The sequence below is a fragment of the Panthera pardus genome, unplaced genomic scaffold (assembly GCF_024362965.1).
Source record: "Panthera pardus isolate Hobbes unplaced genomic scaffold, ASM2436296v1 HiC_scaffold_1, whole genome shotgun sequence".
Taxonomy (NCBI): domain Eukaryota; kingdom Metazoa; phylum Chordata; class Mammalia; order Carnivora; family Felidae; genus Panthera; species Panthera pardus.
The window spans coordinates 69367351-69388148 of NW_026526654.1; the positions used below are offsets into that span (position 1 = coordinate 69367351).

Here is a 20798-nt window from a genome sequence, read left to right on the forward strand (position 1 = left end):
GCAAATTTACTTAGTAACAATGTATACTCAAAGGGAACAGTTTTACAAAAACATGATCACATTGCCTGATAAGAACTGTTATATGTAAGAAGAACTATGTCCTTATGAAGGAAAGTAAAGGCACTTGTACAAATTATGTAACACCTTACTGTGCTATGTGTGGACAAAGGAAAACCAGTAAAAGGCAGCTAACAGGAAAACAAAGAAAATTCCAGAGGTCACTGGCACTGAACACAGGTGCTGTCAACACAGGAGACAGGTTTCTACCATGAGATGAGAACGGGACTCCATCAAAGAACTGAGCTGTGTCTCTCAGCAGCCTGCTGCTCTTAGAGGGACACCTGTTAAAACCTAGGCTGAAACTTAACAAGTAAGCTCATCCCTGAGCTTTATTATGAGAACCTCCCAAGGAAATAGCATTCACCCAAGCCCTCCCTGGAACTCCCACAACACAGAGCTCTCTTGGCTCTGGCAGAAAGTGGGCAATCTCTCAAAAGTCAGGCTTTCCCCTCACCCTGTAACCTGGATCTCTGGCAAACAGAAGAAAGGAAATGACTCAGATGGGTAAGGAGTCCAGGAACCTAGACTGCTACCCCACCCGTCCGCAAAACAGCTTTGATCGGTGCCTCCACTTCTGCCATCAGTCCTGAGGGTTGAAGTAACCCTTTTCCCCATTTTGGTTTCTGACAAGTATAACAACTCCCTTTAGAGAAGAAGTATTCTTCCGAGGTGTGATTTCACCATCTTTCTTCCTAACGCTCAGCTGAGATCATAAACTGAAAGAGAAAACCCTTCTGACTTTTAGCAGGTGGTAAGAAGTCCTCTACGAGATATTCTGAATCTTATTTTTTCCAAACTTAACATTAAAAAACGTTACAACTTTTCTTCTGAAAAGGATGTCTTCTCAGGATTAGACTTCTGAGAGGCAAGTACCTGGAGAAGCCTTTTATGAACGGGTCCAGGTTAAGTAGCACTTGGGAATCTGAAGATGTACATAGTGTTTGGCTGTCCATGCTATACCTATGTGTAGTTATGGCTAAACAGTCCCATTCTGTGAATTAAATATTTTCTAATCACAACATTCACTGCAAAAAAATATTGTATTATAGTTAAAAAACCTGGAAATGTTTATATCACATTAAATTGAGCAGCAGCTTAACTCTTCCTAAACACACTCTTTGCCCCCGTGAGCACAAACACTGGTCACCTGATGATGGGACAGCCCTGGCCAGCTGGCTAATACACCTGAGCATGACACATACTACAAGACTGGTCTTTAATATCAACTGCTAAGCAACCCAAACCCCACAGTTGACAAGAGCTACATTAATTTCCAAGCACAGGGGCCATCATGATCCACTTATTTCCTCTGCATACAAAGAATAACTTAGAAGAAATACATCCCAAAAAATGCAGAAATGAACAAGAAATAAAAGAAAAAGAGATTAAACCCATCTTGTTAATGGCTACTCAGCTTTCTGACACCTTACCATTTTTCCATCAATGGACGCCTGAAGACAATATTTAGAAAAGGGACAGATTATGTAACCAAAGATCACCCTAAATTCCAGTACCCTTTGCAATAGCTCGGTTTTTGTGCCCTTCTGAAATAAAAGTATTTGAGACTGGTTGAAAGACAAAGTGAGAAAAAGAAAGTGGAGTTAACATGTCACCCTTTAAATTACGAGTTTTTACCCATGGAGGAGGGGAAGGAAAAAAAGGAAAAAAAAAAAAAAAAAAGAGAGAGAGGTTAGAGTGGAAGAGAGCCAAAGCATAAGAGACTCTTAAAAACTGAGAACAAACTGAGGGTTGATGGGGGGTGGGAGGGAGGGGTGGGTGGGTGATGGGCATTGAGGAGGGCACCTGTTGGGATGAGCACTGGATGTTGTATGGAAACCAATTTGACAATAAACTTCATATATTGAAAATAAATAAATAAATTACGAGTTTTTAATTTTTTTAAGTTCATTCTGGTTCATATTCAATTATGTAATAAATTTAGTATAACAAAAGCACTTAAAAACAGGTTACTCAAATATCTGTACACAAATGTTTATTATGGCACTATTCTTAATAGCCGAAAGGTGGAAACCATCCAAACATCCATCAACAGATGCATGGATTAAAAAAATGCGGTCTATACATACAACAGAATATTATTCAGCCATAAAAAGGAATGGAGTACTAATATATATACTACAACATGGTTAAGCCTCAAAAACATTACATAAAAGCAGCTAGACACAAAAGGTAACACACTGATTTCCTTTATATGAAATATCCAGGATAAGTAAATCCATAGAAAGTAAAAGCAAAGTATGTGATTGCCAGGGCTGGAGAAAGGAGAATGGGGAGTGACTGCAAAACAGGTACAGGGTTTTCTTTCAGAGTGATGAAAACGTTTCAGAACTTGATACAAATGGTGGCTGCACAACACTATGAACGTACTAAATGCCTCTGAATTGTACACCCTCAAATGGTGAATTTTATGAACATAAATTTCACCTCGATTAAAATGAAAGGGGCACCTGGGCGGCTCAGTCGGTTAAGCGTCTGACTCTTGACTTCAGCTCAGGTCATGATCTCGTGGTTTGAGTTCAAGCCCCGCATCGGGCTCTGTGCTGTCAGAGGATTCTCTCTCTCCCTCTCTCTCTCTGCCCTACCCCTGCACATGTTCTCTTTCAAATAAATAAATAAACATAAAAAAAAAAAAAAAAGTAGCCCTGAGCTTTCTTACCTACAGACAGGAGGCGCCAAGAGACAGCAGGAGTGGCGAAGCAGGCGAACACGTCGTCGGTGCAGGAGAAGTGCGTGAGGTGAGGCAGGATCACGGACTGGCCCCGGCACTGGCCCCACATGTACACGTGCCCACCCTGGGTCTTGGCAGCCGACGTGTGGGCCGAGTGGCAGGCCGCAATCTCTACTACCCTGAAATGTTTTAAGAAAAATGCATGTAATTTATTTATCATAGAAGCCTACAGCACAGGACACAAGGCAGATAAAAAGGCCATGCTTACAACACTGCAAAAAACAGCCCAGGACTGAGGGACATTAGCTTCAAGTCATATGGACAGAACCAAAAGATCACAGCAAGGGTATTGTGTTTTTCCCTTGCTTGTCACCCCACTTCTCATCCTGACCTCATTCTGAATTAGGATAAATAATACATACTGTTGAGGAAAACTTGGAAAAAGGGACTCAAAACCAAAGTAAATGAGGAAAGTGGACAGAGAGAAACTGTCTTGACAGTTCTGGGGGCTTAGACAGTATGAAAAAAACAAGAACAAAACACCGCCTTCAATATACCACCTCCTTGACACAACTTCTTCTCACAGCCTCTAAATAAGCGATGGCCTTGGGGTAATGGACTCTACACACCCTTATCCAAATGGACATCAAGCCAAACACATTTCTCAGTAGGCTTCTTAGGCACAGTCCTGCAATCACAAGTCAACACTCTAAAGCTTAGTGGGTAAGACCTCAAGATTTGGCTGAACAAACAAAGCATCTATTCCAGTGAGACACATTAAATCAAATCAATATTTAAACAGAAAATCTCCTTTCAAAAGCAGATTTAAAAGTTGTTTTAGTTGGCTCAAAGGAAAAGTCTACACTACACTCAATTTCTACATGGCGACAGACCCCATTTTACTTCCCTACTAAATGAGCCACAGGAAATGTGAGAATTATATCAAGATGCATTAATGCCTATCAATCACAGGAGGTTATTTTAGGAAGCCACATGAGAATCCTATCAACCGCATGTCCATTCTGGCTGCTACTCAAACTCTTTTGTTCAAAATGACAATATTAATAAACAGAAGCGTGACAAAGCCAAACACCGTAGCTCCAGCACACAGAATCCCAAATCCAAAAACATACACATAGTCCCGACACATGGTACAGCCAAGTTACCTTTCTTTCTCCACCATGATGTGTGCTGGGCTTAGCAGGTTATTTTTATTGCCAGTTCCCAGCTGCCCATACGTGTTAGCTCCCCAGGCATAGAGCAAGCCCTCATCTGTTAGTGCTAGAGTGTGTGCATAGCCGCAGACAATCTGCAAGTAAATTTAAATGGTTACCATAAACAGGAAAACAGGAAGGGCAGGGAAAACATCTACTTAAAGATTACAGCCAGCTTCTGCAGAATGTCAACTCATCATCAGGTGTGGACTGACATTCTCTAGAACATTAAAAAAGCATTAGAAGAGCCAAAAATTGAGGCATCTGGGTGACTCAGTTGGTTAAGCATCTGACTTCGGCTCAGCTCATGATCTCACGGTCCGTGAGTTCGAGCCCTGCGTCAGGCTCTGGGCTGACAGCTCAGAGCCCAGAGCCTGCTTTGGATTCTGTGTCTCCCTCTCTCTCTCTTTGCTCCTCCCCTGCTCACACTATGTCTCTCTCTCTAAAATAAACAAAACAGGGGCGCCTGGGTGGCTCAGTCGGTTAAGCAGCCGACTTCAGCTCAGGTCATGATCTCGCCGTCCGTGAGTTCGAGCCTCGCGTCGGGCTCTGTGCTGACCGCTCAGAGCCTGGAGCCTGTTTCGGATTCTGTGTCTCTCTCTCTCTGACCCTCCCCTGTTCATGCTCTGTCTCTCCCTGTCTCAAAATAAATTAAAAAACGTTAAAAAATTTTTAAAAAAATAAACAAAACATTAAAAAAAACAAAAACAAAAACAAATATTGAGACTACTGGACTTTTCCAATAGTTTTTTTAATTTTTTTTTTTTTAACGTTTATTTATTTTTGAGACAGAGAGAGACAGAGCATGAAGGGGGAGGGTCAGAGAGAGAGAGGGAGACACAGAATCTGAAGCAGGCTCCAGGCTCTGAGCAGTCAGCACAGAGCCCGACGCGGGGCTCGAACTCACGGACCGCGAGATCATGACCTGAGCCGAAGTCGGATGCTTAACCGACTGAGCCCCTCAGGCGCCCCAACAGTTTTTTTTTTTACTTGCCAACACTGATGTGTCACCAGCATGGTGTTCCTTCTCATCATGAGAATTTAGGAAAGACAGAATTTCAAATGTGAAGGATGAAGGCATACGGCATTGTCTGAAAGGATCTACTAAAGGGTCAACGTCCAGTGTTTCTCCGAGTCGGAGCAGGGGAGCTACACGGGAGCAGCAATGAAGCCCACCACACGTACCTGGTTCACACACACGCTGTGCAAAGCTGCCACTCTCACAGGGGTCAGCTGATTGCCATTGTTTCCCAAGCCTAGCTGACCATTGCCATTGTAACCCCAGCCATACACCTTAGAGAGAGAAAGGGAGACAAGAGGCTTTTAAAACAGTTAGTAAGAAGGAAGATACAAAAATGCCGTCCACCTAAACAAATCAAGTAATTTTTCACTTCCAAACGCCCATATTCCTACTCTATGTGATCCTACTGGGGATCTCCAAATGGAAGATTATTTTGTTGGGGGGCGGGGGGGATAACAGAATTTGGCATCAGTTCCTCCTCCATACCTTATTGGTTGGATAGCCTTGGGCAAGTCATTTATTCTTGCTTTATACATGAGGAAGTTGATGCTGCTTAACAATTATTAAGCACCCTTTGTATGTCAGGACATGATAAAAGGCACTAGGAGTAAGTTTTTGGTCGCAGTTTAACAGGAAAGATGGACACGTGCAAACTTTTTGCAGCCAGGAGGCGAGTGCTATTCTAGAGATACAATCAAGGTACTACAGGAGCAGAGAAGAGAAAGGACTTAGCTACAGGAAGAAAGTTTAGGAAAGACTTTTCAGAGAGCAGAGATTTGAGCATGGCTGAAGGATAATAAATGGGAGTAAAGTATTCCAAGGAGAGGGCAGAGAATGCGCTGGAAGCAGGTTCTGAAAATGAGGAGGTGGTCTGCTGGGACACATCCAGCACAGTGGCAGGACAAAAGACCAGAAGGAAAAGTAAGGGCTAAAGGGATAAAGTGCCAAAACACACACGAGGGAAAAGTAGAATGCATGTAAGGGTCTCCCACAGAAATATTTCAAAACAGATTCATATTCACATCTTGGAAAGTTCCTGCTGGCGGCACATAAAGGTGAACAGATTAGATGAGACTACAGGCAGGACAGCCATTCAGTAGCAAATGAGCTCAGACAAGGGTCGAAACTAAGGCAGTGACAGTGGGACCAAGAGAGAGGGAATGGACAGGAAAGAGGTTAAGAAGACATAACACAATGTCTTAGATATCTGGAGAGGGGAGTCATCAGCTGAAAGTAGTCGAGCTGGACAGAGGTTTGCCAGCGGTGGTGAAGGTTTAGAACAAGCAAGTGTGGGACACAGGAAAAAGCACTGAGCAGGAACAGACTAAAGGTCTGGTCAAACGAGAAAACTGAGGTGTCTCGTGGAGTCAAAGATGGGGTTTTTCAGAGCAATGTGACAGAGGGGAAAGAGGGATATAGAATTTAGGGTACTAGCAAGAGACGGTGAAATGCACTTTCCATGTCGTTAAGTGCAAAAGGTTTTAACTTTCTGCAGAGAAATTTTACTACAGCTATCAAAAAAGTTAATGGCATACACCCTAACCCAGAAATCTTATTCTTGGGAACTTATTCTATAGATTACTTACATAAATGTACAAAAGATACACACACACACACAGTAACACAGAAACTCAGTGCTGCAATGTTTATAACAGCAAAAATTTAGAAACAAGAAATTTCCATCAGTAGAGTTTCGGCTGTGGGTGATCCAGACAAGGAAAAGTAAGGAGCCATTATAATGGAGAACAGCTATAAATGGTCTGATAACAGATTCAGGTAACTGTATGTGTTGTTAAGCAGGAAAGGTGCAGAATAGCGGAAAAAAGCAGTACCTATAATAATCCCATTTTTTATAAAAGATAATTATATTCACCCATATATAATTGTTTTATAGAGAAAAGTTCAAAAGGATATACATCAAACTATTAACAAGACTGGAGAAAAGGTATTCGCTTTTATTTTACATGCTTCATTTGCTTTCCTTTGTGAAAATAACCACATGATAATAATTTTAGGATTAAGTATATTTTTAAAAATAAACAAGTAAATAATACCAGGATGGAGGATGTCTGATGACTAGCCCAAGAAATTCTAAAGTCATCAAAGATGACAACAGGATTGATGAAAAAAGCCAGTTAACACTCTGGTAAACATGGCATGACAAACATGACGGAAACTAATGGAACACTGTGCATCCTGCATTTCAATTAAACACACACACACACACACACACACACACACACACACACACACACAACAAGCTCATACATACAGAGAACGGATTGGTGATTTCCAGAGGTGGGGGCTGGGGGTTGAACAAAATGGGTAAAAGGGCTCAAAAGGTACAGACTTCCAGTTATAAAATAAGTAAGTCATGGGGACATAATGTACAGCATGATGACTACAGTTGTAATACTGTATTCCATATCTGAAAGTTGCTAATAATCTTAAAAGTTCCCATCACAAGAAAAAACTCAGATTCTCTTTCCCTCTCTTTGCCCCTCCTGCGATGCGCTCTCTCTCAAAAAAGTAAGCTTTTTAAAAATCATCAGTTACCTTTAAAGACTGCACACTTGATTTTTTCATTGGATGAAAGAACTAGTGTCAAACTCTTTATTACATTAAATCACAAATACCTACGAACATTAGACTATTTGGATCTCACAAAAAATAAATAAATAAATTTTAGACACATTGGAATCCTTACTTGCAGATCAATCTTGGCATCTGAAAATTCACAGTGAGAAGCAAACACCCTCCAGATATTCCTCCATCAGAAACCAGTTAACTATCAATGAAACTCTAGAAACAAAGCACTCTTCCTTCCATGATCTCATACATGCTCAAGAAGGAAAAGGTACTTCAGTGAGACAGGTGAGGTGAGGTGAGGTGAGGAGAAGGGAGAGTACAGAGACAGCTCACCTCCCCATTGTCCAGAACAGCCATGGATGAGGTCTGACCACAGGCAATGCCAACCACCCTCTTAATATGTAAACAGTTTGTAACTTTTCGAGGAGTTGGTTGATTTGTTGTAGATCCTGATCCGACCTGGCCACAGTTGTTATACCCCCAAGCAAATACCTATACAAGACATGGGAAAAAGAAAGAATTATTAGCATTAGGGTGAAAATTCTAGCTGTGACGCACGTAAGTAATCATGAAATAAAAATAAACCCACTTAATGAATATTTACAATGTGCTACATGGCTCTAAATGCTTTCCATGTGTTAGCTTATTTAATTCCTATAGTAATCCCATAGGGTGACCCTGAGGTAGATACTATTTCACCCCCATTTTATATATGGAAATAGAAACAGAGGTTAAGTGACTTGCTTCAGGTTCTACAACCAATAAGTAGTAAACGTGGAATCCGAACCCAAGAAGGTCTAGCTATGCTCTTAACCACTATGCTACACTGCCTCTGTAATTATAGCAGCCATACATGATTTTGTAATCTGCCATCAACAGGAAATAAAGTGCATACCACAAAGCAGCAGTGATATGAAAAATGTGCCTAACTCTTTGGGCACAGATGTTCTTTTTTTTCTTTTCCTCCACAAAAAGCTTTCAAAATTGTAAGATGCTTTTTCCCTGTCTCACTAATCATCAATACTGAACATTATATAACCTTTCCTGATGAGTCACAACCATCACAATTAAAATTATCAATCACAGTTACGTGTCTGTCATAATACGGTAAGGCTCACAAGTACTAAAGAGATGTTTGTCCCTATGGAGATGACACCAGGTTGTTAGCTTATTCTTGGTTCTATTGTCTCTCAATTCTCATTTGCTGCCTGTCAGCTCCAAGCAGCTCCCCTCTTCAAATGCATCCTGCCTGTGATTTGCCATAGTGTGAAAACCAAAATTCTAGAGACACAAATAGAGCTTTGAGCTTCTTAAAATCTAGTAACAGAGATGAAAAACAAAAAACCACCTCAAGTTAATTACCAACTGATCCTATCAAACAAAAGTATGACCAGAGAGAATTAGGGGAGGGGCTGCTGGCCGCCCAGGCAATTACTTCCTCCAAGACTAGAAGAATTTCTAAGGACCCATCCCTTTCATTTGTCTGCAGGAAGTGGTCCTCACACATCATGAGGTGTGGCTTCCATGATTCTTTCTTGTGTCGCACTTCCTATCTCCCCTCACCTGTCTGATACTGCCCCAGGCGACAATAATAAAACCTACAGCTGGGGTTTAAAAGCATATGCACTAGAGGTTCATTTCACAGGAACAAAGAAATAACTGCAGGGGCGCCTGGGTGGCTCAGTCGGTTAAGCAGCCGACTTCGGCTCAGGTCATGATCTCGCGGTCCGTGAGTTCGAGCCCTGCGTCGGGCTCTGTGCTAACAGCTCGGAGCCTGTTTCGGATTCTGTGTCTCCCTCTCTCTGACCCTCCCCTGTTCATGCTCTGTCTCTCCCTGTCTCAAAAATAAATAAAACGTTAAAAAAATTAAAAAAAAAAAAAGAAATAACTGCAAAACTTCCTCAAAGTGGATTCACAGGAATATCTAGAATAATAATGCAAATATTTAGCACAATTATCCAAAGTAACATATACTTACAGTTAAAATAAACAAGGAATCCAGGCTGTACAAATTAGGGAATTCTAATTTTAACCAACCATTTTTCTGGCACTTCTCAAATATCCCAAGCTCCCTTGTAATGCAGCTGCCTTTCATTTTAAAAACGGGGACTGGGGTTCCACTAACTAAAAACAGACTAGCAAACAGTGGATTTGGGGCCTAAGACCTGGGTGCTAGGCGTAGGTCTAGCACATCCTAGCCATGAAACCTTTATCTCCCTCCACTTCTCTGGTTTCTTCACCCATACCCTGTCCTACATAGTAAAATCACTGTTAACACTGAGGGATTCTAAACACGAGAACAATATGATCTCTGTTTCAGAAATCACAGGGGGCAGAGAGGTGATACTTGACAGGTAGACCAATCAAAAAGCTATGGAATAAAACAGATGGTGTGCCTGGGTGGCTCAGTCGGTTGAGCGTCCAGCTCTTGATTTTGGCTCAGGTCATGATCTCATGGTTCATGGGATCAAGCCCCACATTGGGCTCCATGCTAAACGTGGAGCCTGCTTAAGAGTCATTCATTCATTCATTCTCTCTCTCTCTCTGTCTCCCTCTCCCTCTGCCCCTCTCCCCCGCTCATGCTCTCTTTCTCTAAAAATAAATGAAATGAAATGAACTAAAATATAAAATAAAATAAGATAAAAATAAAATGCTATGGAACAAAAGAGACCATGGCAATAGCCCAGGCAGATAGCAAGACCTGACCTATGGTTACATAGATGAATAGAAGCAAAATGAGATGAAAGATTAGAAGGTAGAATCAATAAGATGAGCAACCTTAACTTGGTGGGGTACAGCACCTACTGGAATGTTGGTAAAGTTATTTTCTATGACATCATTACTATTACTGAAAACAAAACAGACCTTAACTGATGGGGGTCATTAAAAAAAAACAAAAGTACAGAACACTGTCATACACATCTGATTTGTCGTCTTAGCGAAGAGCAGGGGACTCAACTGCCTTGAGGCTGAAATCTGTTATCAAAAGAGTGGTCCTGATCACACAGAAAAAGAGTGTGTCCCCACATGTTTTTAGCTGTGCACAGGGCTGCTATGTTTACACTATACCAAATACAAATATGGTCATGATTTTATTTTTTTAAAAGCAAGGCACTTTCACAATAGCCAGAAGTTGGTAACAACCCAAATATCCAACGGATGAACAAACAAAATATGGCATATACACACAATGGGATATTATTCAGTCTTAAGAATGAAGGAAGTTCTGTCACATGCTACAACATGGATGAACCCTGAGGACATTATGCCCAGTGAAATAAGGCAGTCATAACCAGACAAACACTGTATGATTCCACTCATATGAAGTCCCTAGAGTAGTCACTCATGGAGACAGAAGACAGAACGGTGGTCACAAGGTGCTGGGAGTCGAGAGTCACCATTCAGGAGGTACAGCTTCAGCTTTGCAAAATAAAGAGTTCTGAAGATGGCTGGTGGTGAGGGCTACATAACAATGTACTTAATGTTACTGAACTGACATTCAATAAATCACAATGGATATAAAAATATATACATATATAATTTGCCATCCTAACCATTTAAGTGGTTAAAGAGACCATGGCAATAATCCAGGCAGATGACAAAGCCACTGCAGAAAGCAGTCCTCACAAATCCTGAGGTCTGATTTCCACAATTCTTAAAAATGGCTAGGACAGCAAATTTTATATTATGTGTATTTTACCACAATTTAAAAATAAAGAATAGGGGCGCCTGGGTGGCTCAGTCGGTTAAGCGTCCGACTTCAGCTCAGGTCATGATCTCACAGTCCGTGAGTTTGAACCCTGAGTTGGGCTCTGTGCTGATAGCTCAGAGCCGGGAGCCTGCTTCAGATTCTGTGTCTCCCTCTCTCTCTGCCCCTCCTCCACTCACGCTCTGTCTCTATCAAAAAATGAATAAATGTTTAAAAAAAAAAAAGAATAAAAGCAGGGCACTTACCTCTCCATCAGCTGCCAGAGCCATTGAATGATGTGAGCCACAAGCTACTTCAACCACTTGCTTGATCAAGAGATTGGTACAGACTTGGATGGGAGCAATGCCTTGGTTGGTCGTCCCATTCCCAAGCTGGCTATATCCATTGTGGCCCCAGGCATAAACAACTCCATCTATACAAGACGGCCACACACAAAGAATCAACTCAAGAAGGAATGGTAACCCCTGTACTTTCTTTCCCAGACTTTACACAACTCATTCTCCAACCTTCGTTTCCTTCCATTGCCTCCTTCTCCCTATAGAGTAACCACTGATGAGGGGTAAAGGAAAGAAGGACAAATGAGAAAACAGGATAGACAAATGTAAAATCATTCAAGCAAGGACTTAATACAAGCAAAGAAATAAGATCAGCTTTATGGTCAAAAGTCAGTTTACATATACAAAAATTAGACTTTCTGAACACACTGATTCATCTCAGTGGTTTCTGTGTCAGGTACCAAGCAAAAAGTAGAAGACATAAGAAAGCTTAACACTAATCTTCACTATCATTTTGCCAAAAATCAGGGAACCATTCGTGTGTGTGTCTGTGAGAGAGTGAGAGAGACTCTCCCTCACAAAGTACAGAGGAAAAGAGGTATACTTTTTGTATATACTACATACAAAAATCCAAAAGCTTCTCTCAAACAGACTATTACTGGCATCAAATCTGGCTCAATTTCTCTCTAATGACTTTATCTTTTTGGGATTCTGACAGAAGTAACTTTCCGGTTTTGTGTCTTCTGTAGAAGTACCAATGTTTCATGCATTTCCTCACATAGCATGCCTAAGTATCAAGAGTAGATACCCCCAAGTTATACACTCTTTTCATGTCTTTCCCATGGTAGTAAAACATCCTGACCTGTTAAGGACAATCTAGACCTGGAAATAATGGTATCTGAGAGCAACAGCAGGAATCCAGGTGTTACCATGAGGCTGCTAACTCACTGAAATGGTCCCTGAGCAACCAGGGGAAAGGTACTCATAATTAAGGAGGTTTCTGATTATCTAATCTAGAATTTGATTATGTGTGGCTCACAAGAGGTCTTCCCTATTACAGAAATTAAGACAGAAACCATAAATGGGAAATTTCATCCTGAGAAGGATGAGGCCATAGATTGAAAAAGCGTAATACCTAAAGAAGATCCACAATATCACGGTAAAGTTATATCAGGCGATAGAAATGTCCAAACCTAGGAGTGTTTTCATTCCTAAGAGACAGGAAAATAGACTTGAACAAATAGAAATACATACCTTGTTCTCGGATAATAAAACTCAGTATCATAAAGGTACTAGCTTTTCCTGTGTAAATTGGTAAATTTAAAATAAAAGGAATGAAATGATAAGTTACTTTTTGGAGCTAAACAAACTGATTAGAAAGTTCATTGGGAAGAACAAATGAGAACAGAAAAACTCCAATAAAAGAAGCAAGAAGACAGCTCTACCAGTTATTAAAACCTATAAAAAATGCCTAAAACAAAGATTAATACTAGGTCAAAGTTCTAGAAACTGGAGTTCTAGAAATAAACCAATTGCATAAAGAAATAAAAGCTATGTCATTTGGTGAAGAGACACTTCTCCAAAGAAGACATCCAGATGGCCAACTGACACATGAAAAATGCTCAACATCACTCATCATCAGGGAAATACAAACCAAAACCACAATGCGATACCACCTCACACCTGTCAGAATGGCTAACATGAACAACTCAGGCAACAAAAGATGTTGGCAAGGATGCGGAGAAAGAGGATCTCTTTTGCATCGTTGGTGGGAATGCAAGCTGGTGCAGCCACTCTGGAAAACAGTATGGAGGTTCCTCAAAAAACTAAAAATAGAACTACCCTACGACCCAGCAATTGCACTACTAGGCATTCATCCAAGGGATACAGGTGTGCTGTTTCGAAGGGACACATGCACCCCACATTTATAGCAGCACTATCAATAATAGCCGAAGTAAGGAAAGAGCCCAAATGTCCATCGATGGATGAATGGATAAAGAAGATATGGTATATATATACACAATGGAGTATTACTCAGCAATCAAAAAGAATGAAATCTTGCCATTTGCAACTACATGGATAGAACTGGAGGGTATTATGCTAAGTGAAATTAGTCAAAGACAAAAATCATATGACATCACTCATATGAGGACTTTAAGAGACAAAATAGATCAACATAAGGGAAAGGAAACAAAAATAATATAAAAACAGGGAGGGGGACAAAACAAGAGACTCCTAAATATGGAGAACAAACTGATGGTTGCTGGAGGGGTTGTGGGAGGGGGGATGGGCTAAATGGGTAAGGGGAATTAAGGAATCTACTCCCAAAATCATTGCTTCACTATATACTAATTTGGATGTGAATTTTAAAAAATAAAGTTAAAAAAAAAAAAGCTATGTCATTTGTGGGAGAAAGGACTTTTTACAAATTGGGTTGAGATACTTGTGTCAGATTGAAAAATTAGATTCATTCATCACATAGTAACTTCCTAATGAGTCAAAAATTTTAATGTGGAAAATAGGGGCGCCTGGGTGGCTCAGTCGGTTGAACGTCCGACTTCGGCTCAGGTCATGATCTCCCAGTCTGTGGGTTCAAGCCCCGCGTGGGGCTCTGTGCTGACAGCTTGCTCAGAGCCTGGAGCCTGCTTCTGATTCTGTGTCTCCCTCTCTCTCTCTGCCCCTCCCCCACTCATGCGCGCGCTCGCGCTCTCTCTCTCTCTCTCTCTCTCTGTCAAAATTAAATAAACATTAGGGGCGCCTGGGTAGCTCAGTCGGTTAAGCATCTGACTTCAGCTGGGTCATGATCTCCCGGTCCGTGGGTTTGAGCCCCGCGTCGGGCTCTGTGCTGACAGCTCCGAGCCTGGAGCCTGCTTCAGATTCTGTGTCTCCCTCTCTCTGACCCTCCCCTGTTCATGCTCTGTCTTTCTCTGTCTCAAAAATAAACATTAAAAAATAATGATAATAAAATAAATAAACATTAAAAAAATTTAAATGTGGAAAATAAAACCATATAAGAATTAGGAGGAAAAAAATTAGTCAATTCCTCCATAACCTGGGCATAGGGAAAACTTTCCTATGATTCAAAATCAGAAGCAACAAAAGGAGTGATAAATCTAGCTACATATTTTCTAAACTTTACATGGAAAAAACATGGGCAAAGAAAAAAATTAAATATTAGGAGAAATATTTCTACTTTATATTACTAAGAGACAATATCTCTATTACAAAAAGAGCTTTTAAAAGTACAAAAGAAAAAGACCAAGAACCTGCTAGAAATATGAATTGATGATGGTGCACAATGGAAAAAAATGTGAATGACTCAACCACATGAAAAGACACTCAACTTCACTCCTAGGAAGAAAATGCAAATTCAGAAGAAGGGACTCCTACTCAACCCGGCTACTACCATCGCCAAATGCCTGCTGTGCCATTAAAAAAAACCAATGCAGAGTCCCTGAAATAGCATCGCCTTTTTACAGAAACTAACTAGGTATTTGGTATCAAGGTGACTCCAACAGACCGTTTCATCCTGGAAAGAGCAGCTGTTCACATTAACAGAAATCAACATATAACCGGGGTACACGTTTCCTGCCCACAAGGCCTTAGCTAGCACAACAATAGGAGGTATTTAATCCACAGAGTATTTGATTACACAAAATATCTCCTCAGACCAAGGGATCCACTTTATAGCAAAAGAGATGTAGCAGTGCTCACATGGCCACGGGGCTCCTGGTCCTATGCCATACACTGCAACATCTAAAAGATGCCAGCTTGACACAACAATGACAAGCTGGCTGAAGGCACAGCTGATGCATCAGCCTGGAGATGAGATGGTGTGAGGATGGGATGCTAAGCTCCAGGCACAGATTCTAACTCAGTGACCACTATGTGGTGCTGTGTCCCTAACAGGTGGAATACCTGCATCCAGGAACCAAAGTGGATTATATGAGTGACCCTACTGACCAACATTCCCAGCGACCAACTTGGGGAATCTGAGCTTCCTGCCCCTGCAATTGTAGGTTCTATAGGTTTAGAAGTCCCAGTTTCCTAAGCAGAAACACTTCCACTAGGAACACGGCAGGAATCCCACTGAACTGTAAGTTACGGCTGCCATAGGCCCTCTGTAGGGGCCTGACTGTTCTTTCCTCCAGTCAAAGAACAAACAGGAAAAAAGAGGAGTCCTCTCCTGACAGGGGCAACTGACCTAGTCGGCAGAAAGAGGTAGAACTGCTATTATATAATGGAGGCAAGAGAGGAATGCTTGGCAAGGAGGTGAAACTCGGTGCTTTTGGTGCACATTTGCCCAACAGTACTGGTAAACAGAAATGTACAGCAGCCATGGCCAGAGTACAGCATGGTTAAGGGCCTGTAACCCTCAAGGATGAGAGTCTGGATCACACAATCAGGTTAGCCCCCTGAGCCACATGCTAGCCAAATGTGAAGAGACTCTACAAGGAGTGCTGGAGGAGGGAGGCAAGGAGTATTAGTTGTGGCCATGAGACCAGCTGCATGCAGCACAGAGGCTGTAATTCATCCCACTAACAGTCTTCCAGGAAGTCTTTCCTAGGAAAAGAGGCCCACTAGAATCCTGGAGGAGCTACACCCCAAACATACAGGAAGCCATGGATCTGAACACTGCATGGGAGAGAATGAGTGAACGTTGTGCAGGGTCACCCAGATGAGCCTCAGGATCAAGGACCTTATTCCCCAGATGCTGGGACTGCTGCCAGCTGCTTGTTCTCAGCCATCAGTCCACTCCAGATTTGCACCTGGCAATCACCTTCTCTTTAATGTATTATTTTACTATTTTAAAATAGTATATGAAGATATTTCTTCCCTTTTCACTTGATAAAGCATAGGAAAAGTGAGCTTCTTGAGATGGCTCTTAGTTCCAATTTCCCGGGGAAGCTTTCAAAGCAACCCCATTCAACTGGGCACCAGCACCCACTTTGCCCAGCCCTACTCTTGCCACACCGTCTCTGGCAAACAAGGGATGAAGCTTCAGGATCACTTGAGGTTCAAGAGGTGAACAAAATGACCAAACAAGAGTGAAACCATACCAGGCTAGAAGGGAGAGTGGGGAGTGGGGAGAGCATGGGAAAGGGAGAGCACAGAGAAGCACCCCATGAGGTTCTGGCCTTCAAGAGAACGCAGCTGGCCTTCTCATCCAGAGACCGGACACGGATTGGAGAAGTGATCACAAACAACTAATTTTATAGGTAACCTAATTTAACTTACTTTAGAAGACAAAAAAGAAATCCCCAAGCCCTGGGTCTGTATGTAAAGCAATAATACTAAGTGAATATAGATCTTCAGAGTAGTCACCAGATGGGACTAGATTTTATTTTTTAAAGGTGCCGCATGCAGCGCCTCATCTGGGTATGTCTGGAGTCTTGGAAGCCTGACTACCCTACGTTCTCCTACAAATGGACCTTGAGAGCTTGTCTGGAGGCTCTAGCAGGGGAGCACAGCTACCTGTATACCCTTGACTGAAGAAAGGACCTCCTCCATCGGGGAAGGTCGTCCTCTTCCACCAAGTGCCAGCTTTGGGAGGGACACACACATGGAGCAGGGAAGGGAAAAAGGGGACGCCCGCCTACCCAGCCAGCTGAGCCGTATCAACTCTGGCAATCAATGCAGTGACAGACGTCACAGCCAGATTGCTCTCACATCCTAGATTTTCAATGTAATAATGTAGTATTGATCAAAACATTCCTAAAATGTCTTTTAGAAATAGTTCACAAGTCAGTAAAGCATGGAGAATTGAATTTATTCTGTCCCCAAATCCTACTGAAATGATAGTGAAGGGGAAAAAAAAAAAAGGCATAAACAGTTGAGGACAAAAAGAACAATAAAGAAGGGGGGTGCCTGGGTGGCTCAGTCGGTTAAGCGTCCGACTTCAGCTCAGGTCATGATCTCACACTGCTTGTGAGTTTGAGCCCCGCGTCAGGCTCTATGCTGACAGCTCAGAGCCTGGAGCCTGCTTCTTCGGATTCTGTGTCTCCCTCTCTCTCTGTCCCTCCCTCACTCATGCTCTCTCTCTCTCTCTCTCAAGAATAAATAAAACATTAAAATTTTTAAAAAAAGAGAGAATAAAGAAGAAAATACAACTGGAGAGAGGTCAACAAAATTTTGGAAGATAGGAAGCAGGTGGGTGTGGTAACACAGCCAACCAGAGAAGGTGACACGTACATCTGCAAAAGAAGAAGCCAACCACAGCCCTGGAATCTCGGGAAGGCCCAGGGACTGGAGAAAGCAGGCAACATAGGAAATGATTTAAGGGCCAGTGTAACTAAGAACAGAAGCAGTCAGACCCCAAATCCTCATCCTCTTCCTGTGGGGTCAGGAAGCTTGTACAAGACAAGAGGCTTACAGCACTTACTAGCTGTGAATTTCTTACTGTAACTGCACTACAGCCCAACTTCTCCCTCTGCCCAAACCTCCTTCCCTCCCTTCTCCCACATAACACGACACAAAAAAAAAAAAAAAAAAAAAAAATGAGATAGGAGAATAATCTAAAGAGGCCCTGAAGACAGCTGTGAGGCACTGTAGTGAGGAAAGCAGAAGTGGAAGTCCAGTACTGAACAGTGAGATAGATCCTTGCCCTTCCTCTGCTAATGGAAAGCTGGCAAAAAAAAAAACCCATATCCAGGTCTGGAATCTGGAAGATTCCACCCTACGGAAGCTCATATACTGACATTGGGAGTGACACTGAAAGCATCCCTAATGCAGCAGTTATTATCTCCCTAAAGTGAAGCTCAGTGCTTGACAAGCCCCACCCATGAATCCAGTATTCCCAGCATGTAGATCAGGGCCTATGTCCCACCTGTGGATAGCCAGCCAAGGATCACAAATTTTTGTTTTTTTTTTTTAATGTTTATTTACTTTTGAGAGAAAGAGAGAGAGAGTGCAAGTGGGAAAGGGGCAGAGAGAGAGAGAGAGAGAGAGAGAGAGAGAGAGAGACAGAATGTGAAGCAGGCTCCAGGCTCTGAGCTGTCAGCACAGAGCCCAATGTGGGGATAGAACCCACAAATCGTGAGATCATGACCTGAGCCCAAGTTGGACACTTGAGTGAGTGCCCCATAAAGAAAGCCTCTAACAAGAAAAGTCAGAGACCAAAACAAAAGAGAAAGAAGCAATCTGGGAGGAAAGAAGAAAGCAGAGAGCAGAGGATTACTTGAAAGTAACCTATACCAGCTCAGAGAATATAGTGAGGCCATGAAGCAGGACAGGAAGCTCTAGAAAGGCACATTCAGAGAACAAGAAAGAATGGGGGAATGTAATAGCAGAAATGTGAAAATGTGAGAGAAGAGGTGTAAGATAAAGCTGAAGAAATTTCCCAAAAAGTAGATTGGAGCAAAAATATAAGAAAGTTAAGAGGGTCAGTGCAGAATCCTCTAACTTCCTTCTAAGAAAAATTCCAAGAAGACAACAGAGAAAACAAAGAAGGGGAATTACCCATGAAATATGACAAGAAAATATTCTATAGAAATGAAGGAATTTCCAGACTGAAAGTCAACAGAATGATCAATAAATTAAAAATCATCTACATGAGTACATAACCATGATTTTTTCAGAAAACTGGGAACAAAGAAAAGATCTCTAAAGCTTCCAAAGAGGAAAAAACAGTCATATGCAAAAACAGCTGAAGTGGGGGCGTCTGGGTGGCTCAGTAGGTGAAGCATCCGACTTCAGCTCAGGTCATGATCTCACAGTCCGTGAGTTTGAGCCCCGCATCGGGCTCTGTGCTGACAGCTCAGAACCTGAAGCCTGTTTCAGATTCTGTGTCTCCCCCTCTCTCTGCCCCTCCCCTGCTCATGCTCTGTCTCTGTCTCAAAAATAAATAAAAACATTTAAAAAAATTTAAAAAACAAAAAATAAACAACCCCAGCTAAAGTAAGAATGGCATCAGAATCTCAAAAGAAACCTGAAACTCAAGAGGCACAATAACTTCAAAATTCTGAGGAAATAGGATTTTCAATCAGGAATTTTAAGCCCAGCCAAACCAATGGGCAATCTGCGTGAGTAAAATAAAGACATTTTAGGAACGTCTCAATGATTTCTCTCACACCCTCTTCCTTGGGAAGCTACTAGAGAAAGTGTTTCACTCAAATAAAGGTATAATCCCAGGAGGAAGACACAGGACACAAGAAATAGGGCATCCAGAAAGGACAAAGGTGAAGGGACCTCCACGATGATGGTGAATGAAGTTCTAGGCTGACAGCCGTGTGGCAGGCTGGAACACGGGGACGGAGGGCTCCAGAGATATCTGGGTGAGCTCAGATGTGCTGAGACACAACACTGCTGTATAGACCAGTTTGCGCATAATGACAGACCTTTAGAAAAATGGGTGAATGAACCTCAGGAAAACAAACAGTGGTACAGAAAGGCGATGGCTCAGCTATAAACCACACTTACAGAGTCCTACTAATGTAAATATCGATTTAACTAAAATGGTGATATCACTATATTGAAAGGATCAGGGGAAGGAAGGAAGGGGAAATAAAGCTAACTGCTATCTGCCATTATAAAAAGTAGAAGGATAATATCTAAAATTGAAAATTCAGAAAGAACAGTTGTAAGCATGTTAAAAATACGAGATTAAACATCTGAAGGAGTTAAAAGTGGTTCCTTCTGAAGAACAGTTTCTACGCTGAAGAGGAGTGAGGCAGAGGTCCTTCTGCGTTTTATTAAAAGCCATAAAATATTTGATGGTTTAAAGCGTTCATTTGTTTTAAAACTATTTGACTATATAGTCAAATTAAAACTATTTGACTATATAACATGCACAATATATGTACTATATATACATCTGAATGTAGAGCATGTTTAAAATATATAAGTGGCATATCAAAATTAACAAAAAAGAAAAGTATTCCCACAAGAAAATCAGTTATTATATTTATATCTTTATGTTTTATGTTTATTTATGCTTATCTTTATTGTAACACTCAAGATGGTTAATTCTGTATGTATGCTCTGACTCTGAAAGTAATTCCAAGAGTTGTAATTTCCTAAGGTCACCACTTTGTAGAAAACCAAGAATTTAAATGCATATGTTTTAGTGTGTTTGCTCTAAAAAACTGCCCCGGTTTTTTACAGTCAGAAATCAATGACTAGTTAAGATTGATATTTGTTAGGAAAAAAATCAAATCATTAGGTCATAACAGATGACAAGCAGAACCAGTCGGCAAAGTAGCAACCGCTTGAAAGAGCCAGTGTGATGCCAGAAAGCACGGTT

General features: G+C 41.6%; 1 protein-coding gene across 10 annotated transcripts in view; it reads right to left on the minus strand.

Moving 5' to 3' along the window:
• The window catches only part of RCBTB1 (RCC1 and BTB domain containing protein 1), an 89548-nt gene that overhangs the window by 13298 nt on the left and 55452 nt on the right, over positions 1-20798 (minus strand). For 9 of the 10 annotated variants that reach the window (XM_019447609.2, XM_053899660.1, XM_053899664.1 and 6 more), the window contains 5 exons: positions 11528-11694; positions 7907-8065; positions 5149-5256; positions 3916-4058; positions 2738-2928 (listed from right to left, as the gene is read on the minus strand). In XM_019447609.2, coding sequence (XP_019303154.1) covers positions 2738-2928; positions 3916-4058; positions 5149-5256; positions 7907-8065; positions 11528-11694 — 768 coding nt within the window. The remainder of the gene's footprint in view (positions 1-2737; positions 2929-3915; positions 4059-5148; positions 5257-7906; positions 8066-11527; positions 11695-20798) is intronic. The other variant, XM_053899674.1, reaches the window with a different exon arrangement.